The following is a 12005-nucleotide window of genomic DNA, read 5'->3' on the forward strand; positions in this document are numbered from 1 at the left end:
AGTCTTCAGCTCAGCAATAAAAACTACCTTTCAGTTCCATCCTACAAACCATTCCTTTCCTAAAATTCACAATCTTGACTCTAACTTGATATTTTCTTAGTCTGTAATAACACATTCTTGGCTTTTCAACTACAAGTACGTGTACTGGTAAATTACCTTCATTTTGCAGGGGTTAGAGCTAACATTCTGAGATTAATGAAGCATTGAGGAACTGGATGTGTGCATTGTGGGCGGTTGTTCTTTGGATTCAAAAGGGTCTGTGTCACAATGCTGCTGAGTTGAGTAATGTGTTCGGGTATTATGATGTTTGAATTAGGCCTCTGAGGGTCAGTTCCTTGAGTTTTAGTGATTGCTTTTAAATGAAATGAACTTGATCAGCCTTAACTGTAAGCTAACGTTATTTGTGTGGGTTATAGTATGAGGTTACATGGCAGAACAATAAAACTGGCCTTAACTTTACAGACTGAACAAATTATTAGTGAGTAGTTTATAATTCAATAAAGTTTTTAAAAAGTTAATCTGATACAACAGTAAAAAATGAGAAACGGTCTTTCTAGATATTGCTCTGTTTTTTAGGTTGTCTTACATGGAGACAAGGACTCGCATGTTGTTGAGGGTTTGTTATCCAACACGGAATATGAAGTTTCTTTGGTGGCAGTTTACAGTGATGAAAGTGAAAGTGATGTTGTTGCTGTTCTTGGAACTACACGTAAGACAAAAACTAATGGTTGTGTCATTTTAAAGAGCTTTATATACTTTTAAGTATAATGTAAGCTTATGTTTAAAATATAGCTTGTCCACTGGGTAGCTTCTACTACTGAAAAATACAATGATTTATCATCAAGGCTTTGGAGACACATATTTTGTGCTTTTATTTAATATTGTGTGGTAAATGGCATCCAGCCTGGAAAGAAGTTTTGGCTGCATTCCCAGTTTAGGTAATATTAGACTGTATCTGGCTATACATCTTTGGCTCAGAGATTATTTAATATTCTTTGGTCCTAGGTGTCAATATTTAGTCTGGAGGCAGAATACTTAATTAGAAGCCATATTAGATTTAGTCTTGGAATGAAAATATTTTAATTTAAACACTTTTCAAAAACATAACTGGAAATATTCGACATTTAATATACATCTTTCTCATCCACACATTTTTTAATGTAATTGAAGTCAGTGGAGTTGCAGTGATTTACACCAGCTCAGGATCTGGCCCTGTATGTTGACATCAGTGCCTGTGCAACTGTCATTGAAGTTGGAAGAAACCATACAAATCTAACATGTTGGCTTAGAGTGGACGTTGTATTCAACATTTCCAATTTGGGTGTTTCAAGTCTCTTCTTCATGTAGGCATTTAAGCACATGTTTAAGTCCATCCCTATGCAGCAAAGAAGGACATGCTTAACTTAAAAGTGCTTTGCTGAACTAAGATGAATTGCTGAATCAAACCAGCACCTACATTAAATCCATATTTAGGTGTACTTTTCTGTACCTGAAAAAAATATTGACTAGACTCCCATTCTGAAATGTGAACATTGCCCTGACAGCCTCCATCTGTCTGTCTCTCTGTCTGTGTCTCCATTCATTTCTTTCTTTCCTGATCTGTCTCTGTGTCTCTGTCTATCTTTTCCACCTTCCTTTACTTCAGTCTCTCTTTCTTTTACCTGGCCACCCTTGTGTCTAATCAGGACTTCCCTTTCTTACCCATCTCTAAGATGGATTTATTCTGAAAGTTTAAAAACCTCTACTTCTGGGGCAATGTACAAGCTATTTTTAGGCCTGCGAAATCAGGCAGAGTCTCTAAATTATGTTCATCTTAACAAAGCCCCTTTTTTTTGCAGCAGACATCTCTGAACATGAAAAATGTATATTCATGGGCCACTGTGCATTGTTTCTAAGAGATCAGTCTTCTGTGATTTTAATGGGAGGATATGGGGGTTTTGTGCTAAATAAAGCCCTTACGAAAGAAGAGTAAAGGAACTTGCACATTTTTTTTCTGGCAGATAAAACAGATTTATTAGAGGGCAAGATGACTTAATTTTTTGACCAACCGTATAAAGGTGATATCACTATGAATCACTGCTGAAAACTAGCATAGGATAGTGTTGCATTACATATGTAAGGTGTGAATTGGTGTGTATCCTTTTTGTTTCTTTTGCCTATTAAGAAAATGCAAAAAATCATCAGATAACATTCTTTGGACTTTTACAAACATTTTCTTTTCTTTTGGGGGCAGTGACTTGGTTAAGTAAGTGAAACTGTATTTCCAGTTGCAAACAGGAATATGTATTTGACTCAAATCAAGGCATACATATATATTTAGTAAACTTCAGCTTGATCCTGCCGCCATTATTTAGGCATGAAGTCCATTCCCATGCAAGGAGTCCTCATATCAGTACTGCTGTTGTTATTATGTTTAGCTCTGTGGGGCTCAAAAGCTTGTCTGTCTCTCTAATGTTCTGAGACTGACATGGCTATGACTACACTGTGTATAGCAACCACAATGTAATTTGTTACCTTTGCTGGAAATTATTTCAGCAGACAGATCAAAGATAAGAATGGGCATGAAATCTGGCCTACTCTCTTACCACTCTCAGTGATTCTAGTGGCATTTGGAACCTGAAGCTAGACAAATTCAGACCAGAAATAAGGTGCAGATTTTTAACAGTGAGGATAATTAACCATTGGAACAATTTAGCAAGGGAAGAAGACTTTAAATCATTGTCTTTCTCAATGTCTTTCTACTGTTCAAACAGAAATTAAGGGTGTTGCTGTCTGGAGCGGCTCATAACTGTGCGTGCCTACCTTAGGGCAGACTGTCAAAAACAAGGCAGATACCCCAAACTGGTGGCATGTTCTATAATTAGATTTTACCAAGCCAGTAACAAATGTGAACTCCTGTATCACTATAACAGTCTTACCATGGAGTCAAAGACAGTCTCCTTAGACTCCCCAGTCTATCTTGCCACCCAGACAAACTGGACTTTGTGATAAACTAAAACTCACACAATATTCAGGTTGCTTTTAGTCCCAAGAAACCAGTCACTTACCCCAGATCAACTGGTACCCTCCATCTTACACCAAAGACAATCCTGTAATAAAATATCTAAAGGTTTCTTAACTAGGAAAAAGAAATGAGGGTTATTTACAGGTTAAAGCAAGCAAGCATATATACAAATGAGTTCCAATCTAAATCTTAAGACAGAGTTGTAGTGATCTGTCAGTTCAAAGTATCTTTCAGGGCGGATCCAGAAGGTAGACCCTCGGAATCTCTGGCTTTGGTTTGGTGCCTCTGGCCCTGTGAGAGTTTGAATAGCAAAAAGATGGAAAATGTTGCTGTATGTTTGTTTTATTCCTTTCATTCAGCCTCCAAGTTCATAGGAAGAGCTTCCTTGCATGTAGCATTTCCAAGGTGCAATAGGTTCATTAACCAATCTTTTGTATTGTGATGTTCCTTGATAGCCCATCTGATTTTTATAGACCAAACATTTTTAAAGTTATGAAGCAAAACTTACATATTTCTTTATAGCATGGAATACAGATATCACAAATAAGATTAATGCATGCAGCAACTTAGAAACATTCTATAGTTTAAACACTAAATACAGTCTTATAAGACTAATACCTGTTTTGAGTAACACTAACACATAAGTGAACTGGTCTGGACTCCAGCTATGAGTTTGTCAGTTCTTAGCTAATGTCTGCAGCCTTGGCAAGAGCTAGCACCTGGCCTGCCAGCATCATAATGGGCTTGATGCAGAGATTACTGGGTGAATCTATGAATCCTAACAGCTCAGGATTGGGGCATATTGGAGGTGTTGTGTGGTTAAGCTTGCATTGCTGCCACCTGTCATTTAAATTATTAGAAGATTTCAGACTTCAGGAATGTCCATTCAGCACCTCCCAAGAACACTAAATTCAATTAATAAGAAGATATTCTTAAGAAAATGAAACAGTGAAAGTAGAAAGTGATATGTATGTCCTAGTTAAATTAGAAGCAAGAGAGATAATATTTTACTTTTATTTGACAGTGATATTTATATATGTATCTGTGGAAATAAGTAGTGATCCTGCAAACACTTAGATACATGCTTAGTTTTAAGCATTTTTAAGCATAGTTTTAAGCATGTCAGTAGTTTTATTGACTTCAGTGAAATTACTCATTTACTTAAAATTAAGTGGATATATAAGGATATGTAGAATCATGGTCATAGTTATAAATAGCAGATAATATTTCCATAATTGGCATTAAAAGAATACACAAATGGCTTCCGGGTCTTTCTGAAATGTTAATGAATAGAGTATTATTTTTCAGTTGCAAGGACCACCACAGTGTCTACCAGCACTGCTACTAGTAGCATTGTGACCTCCAGACCCACAACAGCAGGTAAAAGAAATGAATGTCAATAAAATGTACGCTAAAGTGTTTTAGGCCCCACATACGAACCAGATCTAAAGTTCCAGAGGGGTAGCCGTGTAGTCTGTATACAGCAAAAACAACGAGAGTCCTGTAGCACATTAAAGACTAAGAAATTTAATTTCTGCAGGCATAAGCTTTCATGGGCGACGAAGTGGGTAACAGCCCACGAAAGCTTATGCCTACAGAAATTAAATTTGTTAGTCTTTAAAGTGCTACAGGACTCTCGTTGTTTAAATCAGATTTAAACAAATCTCATTGTTTTCTTGAATCAGACACTTTGCTTCTAAGTATCTACAGGCTTCCTGTCTATCATAATGTTTTCTATAGCAAACTGAGCTTTTGTACAGGCTTAATTATTCCAAAAGCCCTAGAGAGCCAAGGATAGGAGTCATAAATAAATGAAACAATAGGGGGCATTTATATAATATTTATTGCTCCTTAAGATCAGTATCCCTTCATTCCTGGTAGCATTTTTGGGCTCATATCTGCTCCTATTGAAATCCATGGTAAACCCCCACAATTATTTCAGTAGAAATGGGGTGGGACCTGTTGTTATTTAGTGACAATACAAAATGTTATAGAGTGACACACTTCAAAAGAGATGTTTTAAATTGGATCTGTGAAATATTCTTTTGAGTTACTTTTGTTTTGTTTTTTAGTTTTTCGAACAGGAATCAGAAACCTTGTTATAGAGGATGAAACCACATCAAGCTTGAGAGTGAAATGGGACATTTCAGACTACAACGTTCACCAATTCAGAGTGACCTACCTCACCAGTAAAGGTGATCGTGCTGAGGAAGTGGTAAGAATGGTCTCTATAATTTTTTTGGTTTGTATAGTTAAATAGGATCTCCGAAAGCTTATATAATATTAACCAAGAGCCTAATCCTGCACATATCCTACATCAAAGTCAGTAGATGATCTGTGTATGGAATGGCTGCAGAATTGGACTCTAGGTCTCTAATCCTGCAATTGACGCAATGCAGGCAGACTGCTGTGTCTGTGCAGAACCTTGTTCAAGCTAATGGGGCTCCATGCAGTGCAGCAATCCACCTGTGCACTGACAAATGGAGGATCAGGGCCTAACTGACTAAAGACACTGGATTTTAAAGTTTGGGTTAAACTTTTAGGTTAATTGATGCTTAACTGCTACTATTCTTGATTGTGCTATGACAGGCCTCAATCTTTGTAACACACGTTTCAGAAACACACGTGTTTTCGTGGCTGCTGGGCTAGCTGCACCTCTGTCCCCTTTCTTGTCTCTGAGTGCACCCTCTCAGGCCTCATGCTTTCACCTCTTCTGGGGTGGAATTTTGCAGTTCTCTCGCTCTGAGGCTGGGCCCTGGGCTATTTGTGTACTAACTGTGCTCACCCAGCAGTCTTGATTGAGTTCAGGGACCTGCAGTTCTTCCCTTTTGGATCCTGTTGTCACACACACTGAGATGTAGGCAGGGCAACCTAGTGGTTGGAGCAGGAGTTTGGCCTAACGGTCAGAGGAGAATCAGAGGGCAGAACCAGAGGGCTGGTCAGGAGACAGGGCAATGGTCAGAGCCAGGAGTTAGTTCAAATGTAGGCAGGAACTAGGGCTGGAGCAGAGCAGACAAGGCCCAGAGCAAGGACTGGACAGGAAGCAGTTCTGGCGTAGCTGTGGGTGTGGAAGACAATAAGCAGCCACTGTGCTGTTTTTGCTACAGGGCGTAAATGATGGTCTGTTGGCCCTTCTGAACAATCTGGGAGCACAGTCACTTAGTGAGGGTTCATTGGGCCCAGCTGAGCTTATTGGGTTGCTAGGCAACCAAGCCTAGGGGCAGTTGGGTTCCTGACACCTGTGACTGGTATAAAGCCAAAACAGCCTTTTGAAATGCCAAGTATTGTTCATTTTGCAGGAGGGGCAAGGCTTATAGAGAAAAAGGAGTTTTAAACAGCAGACAGTCTGCACGCATGTCTATCTTACCTAAGGTCTTCCCATCCCCTCATGATAAGCCTACAGGCTTAACTTCTTCAGGTACCGCAGTGGGTGTCTGTGTCTCCGTCTGGTTCCCCTGAACACCTACATCTCTCTCTCTTTCTCCAGTCCCTTTTTTAAACCTGCCAGAGTTCTTTTGATCTCCTGTGTTCCTGGGCCTTTGCCTGTCCTGGCATTGTTCCTTAACAACCCTCAAAGATTTGAGGAAAAGTGGCTAGACTTGAGCCATTCTTTCCAGCCTTTTCTCCTCAACAGTTCCCTATTAAACTAAACCAATGTATTCATGTAGTAAACATCCCAATAATCAGGTTGATGTACAGTGTTCATAAATTATTGTAGAGTAGCTCCCAGTTTGTCACAATACTCATGGATTGGGATCATAGTAAGGATAACACTTTCAAACTTGGGTGCTTAGGATAGGCACATCTGAATCTCTATTGGACATCTCAGTAAGAATGGTCTGATTTTAAGATGTGCTTTACACCTAGTGTTGTCAACTCCAGTCTTGCAATATTTGGTATTTTTCTTAAAGCCTCATTTCCTGGAGTCATATGAATACAAGAGATTTTCACCTTTAATTTTTAACGGAATGTAAGTTTCTAACCCTCATGGTTATGGGCAAAAGCTTGAAAGAGTGAACACTAAAGGTTCAAAAACCAGGATACAGAAAGAACCCAAATTTATTATTTTTAAAATCTCATGACTTTTGAGCCAGTTTCATAATATTGGGAGTCTTGACCAATGATTTTTGAACACTTGGGTTTTGTCAATACTCAGGGCTGGATTTCCAGTTAGGCACAGTAGACACCTGCATTCTAGGGGCACCTAAACAGTGGTGGATTGCTCCATGAGGTGACGGAGCCCATGCCCAGGGGCCCTGGCCGATTTGGGGGCCCCACACAAGCGCCGAAGCTCTGATCCTGCCCCCTGCTCCTCCTTTTCTCTCCTGAGGCCCAACTGCCCTGCTCCTCCTCTTCCCCTGAGGTCCTACCCCCTGGCCAGGCTGGAAGTTGGAGGCCAGGGGTGAGCATGTTTCCCTCGCCTGGAGCTAGCCCAGCTGGTCACCCCAACCCCTCTTCCCCACCCCCGCAGAAAACACAAAGGTCAGCTGTAGACAGCGGGGGGTGCTGAAGATGCTGTGCCTAGGGGCATATAAGGTGTAAATCTGGCCCTGTCAATAACGTACACCTGTTTCCCACTGAAGTCAAGTATTAAATTTGGGCCTAACCTACAATAAATAGAGCAAAATGTATAATTCAAGTTTCTGCTTCCAAATTATTACTTCACAAAGTAAAAGTGTTATTTCATGTACGAGTTTCTTTCACTCACTTTTTATAATCTGATGGAGTTCTGAGTCATGCAGCTCACTCCTATTTATGTCAGTGGGAAATTGTATTGGACATACTGGATATTCTTTCATATTTCCTGCAGTCTGCATTTTTTGTTTTTTTTATTTTATTTTTCTTTAAAGACTATATCAGTAAGAAGGGCAAAGAAAGGAATTACTTGAATATCTTTTCTACTGAGGTCTGAATCATGTTACTCTTTCTTTTCAGTTTCATCCATCTTTTATGAGTGTCTGGTAGAAAATTACTTTGTAGCTATCTGTTTGATGTCAAAATAATAATATTAACCTTTTTTATACAGTGGTTCCTTGTGGGGCTGTACAAAAAGCTTTATAGATATACATAGAGTATATGATACTACAATACAAGACAGTAGTAAAAATATACAGCATAATGGGCAATATTCTTTTGTTTCATCTAATAATAGCCACAGGTTTCTTAAATTCAAATCCCAGGTTTACTTTTTCAGGTCAGTGAAAGCATAAAGTAAACCAAATAGATAATATAGATGTGTGTATTTTTAATACTCAAAATTGGTTATTATTTTAAAAAGAAATTAAAAGAAAATTTTAGTAGAGATATTAAAACTCTAGCTATTAAAAAAGATTTATGAATTTTGAGCTGGATTACATGCCCATACAAGTAAATTGTAAAGCTGCAGGACCTAGTATTTTGATTCCGATTCAGCAAAGCATTTAAGTGTTTTAGTCCCAATGAAGTAAAACTAAAACATGTGCTTAAGTGTTTCAGGGAATAAGGAATGACTTAAAATCATGCTTAAAGTTAAGCACATGTTAGAGGCATTGATTGAGGAAGATACTTAATCATATGCCTAACTTTAAGCATGAGTAGTCCCACTGATGTCAATGAACATAAGAACGGCCATACTGGGTCACACCAATGGTCCATCTAGCCCCCATGTCCTGTCTTCTGACAGTGGCCAATGCCAGGTGCTTTAGAGGGAATGAACAGAACAGGTAATCATCAAGTCTCATAGACTTTAAGGTCAGAAATCATCCAGTCTCATAGACTTTAAGGTCTGATCTCCTGTACAATGAAGGCCACAGAATCTCACTCACCTATTTCTGTAATAGACCCCTAATCTATGACTGAATTATTGAAGTCCTCAAATCATGGTTGAAATACTTGAAGGTATAGACAATCCACCAGCTCCCAGGCTCTCTGCTGCAGAGGAAGGCGAAAAATCCCCAGGGCCTGTCTTTAATAATCCCTATGTCACACTATCTGGAGTGGCTCACAATTGTGAGTGTCAGAAAACAGAGCAGACCTCTCAAACTGGTATATTCTATAATTAGATTTCACCAAGCCAGGAACAAATGTGAACTCCTGGATCATTATATTAACCTTATTCTGGAGTCATGGACAGTCCCCTTCGGTTCTCCAGCCAATCTTACCATTCAAACAAACTGGACTTAGTGATAAAATCTCATCTGAGTGTAATTTAGGGTGAGATGCTGGCAGACCAGTTGCCAGCTCAAATCAGAGCAATAGGCCAATTTACTTCTAAAGAAACACTAAGCCTTTGTTAACAGGTACAGTGTTGGGCAAGAGTAAGTAAAAATATACAGATTCCTCTACCCTCTATAGTGAAATCACTCTTTGGATAGTAACCATGCAGTTAATGTAACTGATCTAAGGAATATTTTAAAGTTGTATTGGCTCATAGATTTAGTACAGATATGAACTATGCAGGTTCTCTTTGTATATTATTATTTTAGATATGTATAGTGAACAGGTACATTGATTATTTAGGGAAAGTAAATGTCAACAATAAAGCATCACAAACATATTTAAAATGTAAACCTGTTAATTAGGAATAAATTGCTGTTCAGAAGTGGGAGAGGTATATGATGGCAGAGATCACATATGTTTAGAAAAAGATTTAAGAAGCTAATAATCAACCTTGTCTGTTTCTGATGTTCTGACCAACCAGGTAATGGTACCTGGAAGACAAAACAATCTTCTTCTTCAGCCACTGCTCTCAGATACCATATACAAAGTTACTGTCACTCCCATCTATTCTGATGGGGAAGGAGTCAGTGTCTCAGCTCCTGGCAAAACCTGTAAGTACAAATATTCTGTTTCTAGGTAGACAGAAAGGCTTGAGTAATATTTGAGTTAAAGTTAAAATATGGGTTCAGTTTAAAAATGGAGAAATGTATGAATCAGGACTTTTATACTAGTCCCACTGCATTGATTGATAAACATCTGACTGTTTTTAATCAAGAGAAGTTTGATTATGTCTTGTGCCGTGACACTGTCAGATAGCAGAAACTCAGTGGGAGCAAGGCTGATCAGTTCTTGGTATGGGAGTCCACCAAGGAGAACCCAAGTTCTTTAGAAAGTGATGTTGACAATGCCACAGGTGACATTCAACTATTTTTAGTTAATGCCAAATCAATACCTCAAGTCATTATGCTGTTGGAGAGATTTCTTTTGGATGAGATATTTTAAAAAAATTTTCCTGACCATTTGCAGTTATTAATGACCCTGTTGAACTTTTCAGAATAATTGTTATATTAGTTCTAGCCAACATACCAACACAGGTCATTACATTCTGTCTAACCAAATTCAACCTGCAGTTAAAATGGAAAAAGATAGACCTACCGGGCTCTGCTAAAGAGCTAACATGTTCCACTTGATAGATGGCTGTATTTCAATGGTGGATGAAATTATCTCTGTGCATAATTTTTGTATTACTTTCAGTCCTCAATCTTGCAAACACTTACATACGTATGTAACTTTAAGTATATGAATAGTTCCATTGACTTCAGTTAAGCAAGTGCATAAGTGTTTGCAGAATCAGAGCCCAAATTTGTAAAGCACCTTGGGATATTTTGAGTAGAAAGAAAATATATACATGAAAGATAAAGTATATTACTTTATTTATAAATTTATAAATAAATTACTTTTTTTATATTATTTTAAAATAATAAATCCTGGCAAGCACATTAAAGTGCACTTTTATCTAAAGCAGCAAGCCCTAGGGAAACACCCTAATTCTTATTTACAATGTAAAAAAATCCTATAACAAGCTATAAAGCATAAAAAAAAATCAAAACCTTATAAACACAAACTTTCCAACTCATTCATAAAAGAGCTACATCCGCAAATAAAAGTTGTTTTAAATATTCTAAATTTAACAGCTATAATATAAAAAGCACTGTTACAAAAAGTTCAGCAAGCTCATTTACTAATAAGCCAAACCTTCCCTAATAAACACACACACAAAAACTGCTACACAAACAAAAAAATATGTGGCTGCTCAAATCACCTTTCAAAATCAAAGAAACAAAAAAGATGATTTAGTTCCTAAAAAATTAACAAAAAGCACTGCCAAGGGCAAGGCCATAAAAACATCAATCCCCTGAGCTAAGTACTGTAAAATCAAGTTCTCCATTATGCCCCTAAAGCTCTAATTAATGGCAATTCAAATAAGCAGCTGGCTGACCTAATTTATCAAAAAAAAAAAAAGTCTCACACTCCAAAAAAATGTGCTAATAAAAATCAATAACCAACCTCACCTCCTGAGGGGAAACCCTTAAAGGCATAGTGGGGCCGGGTGTTCCCAAGTCCCCTAATACATGCAGCACCCTTAATATCTTATAAAAAAAACCCAACCCATTATTTAAATAAATTTTAAACAAAAAGCATTCAAACAGCATATACTTATAAATACTAATACACTATTTCATTAATTAATAACTGCTTAGTTCTTGTAACAATCACATTTTTTAAAAATCACTAGTGAAAATTTTAAAAAATTTAAAAATTCCAATATAAATATACCACTCTCTTGTCCCCTTATTTACTTACACCATTATAAAAAAAAATAAACAAAAATTTTTAATTTAACATGTGCTAAACTATTTTGGGCATAAATTGTATGCTTAAAATACAAACTATTAAATTTAGCTAATTAAATATTTTAAATTCAATTTAAAATTCCTAAAATTGTTGCAACTGCACACAGAGTGGCAGCTCTTAAAGCACCAAAGCCACTCTCAATTGTGCTAAAAGAGTATCCCATAAATGTTACTAACATAATATAAGCACACCCACAAGCATAAACCAAAAATAAATTAAATTATAGCTAAATAAATGCCTGTGTTCTTATTATAAAACCTAATCCACCATCCCAAAAACAGTACAAATACCCAAACAAAGCTAAAAAAAAAAATTGTTACCCACAATTACTGCTTTCTTGCAACAAAACATATTAATAAAAACTAATAGCATAAACAACTCCTCCATA

The 12005-nt window shown here is 37.3% G+C and overlaps 1 protein-coding gene across 5 annotated transcripts in view; it reads left to right on the forward strand.

Moving 5' to 3' along the window:
- COL14A1 (collagen type XIV alpha 1 chain) overlaps window positions 1-12005 on the forward strand; it is a 171992-nt gene that overhangs the window by 72006 nt on the left and 87981 nt on the right. For all 5 annotated transcript variants that reach the window (XM_067530837.1, XM_067530848.1, XM_067530857.1 and 2 more), the window contains 4 exons: window positions 577-709; window positions 4313-4384; window positions 5077-5219; window positions 9684-9813. In XM_067530837.1, coding sequence (XP_067386938.1) covers window positions 577-709; window positions 4313-4384; window positions 5077-5219; window positions 9684-9813 — 478 coding nt within the window. The remainder of the gene's footprint in view (window positions 1-576; window positions 710-4312; window positions 4385-5076; window positions 5220-9683; window positions 9814-12005) is intronic.

This window comes from Emydura macquarii, unplaced genomic scaffold (assembly GCF_026122565.2).
Source record: "Emydura macquarii macquarii isolate MOO-44397 ecotype Brisbane River unplaced genomic scaffold, CSIRO-AGI_Emac_v2 contig_369, whole genome shotgun sequence".
In the NCBI taxonomy this organism is placed as follows: domain Eukaryota; kingdom Metazoa; phylum Chordata; order Testudines; family Chelidae; genus Emydura; species Emydura macquarii.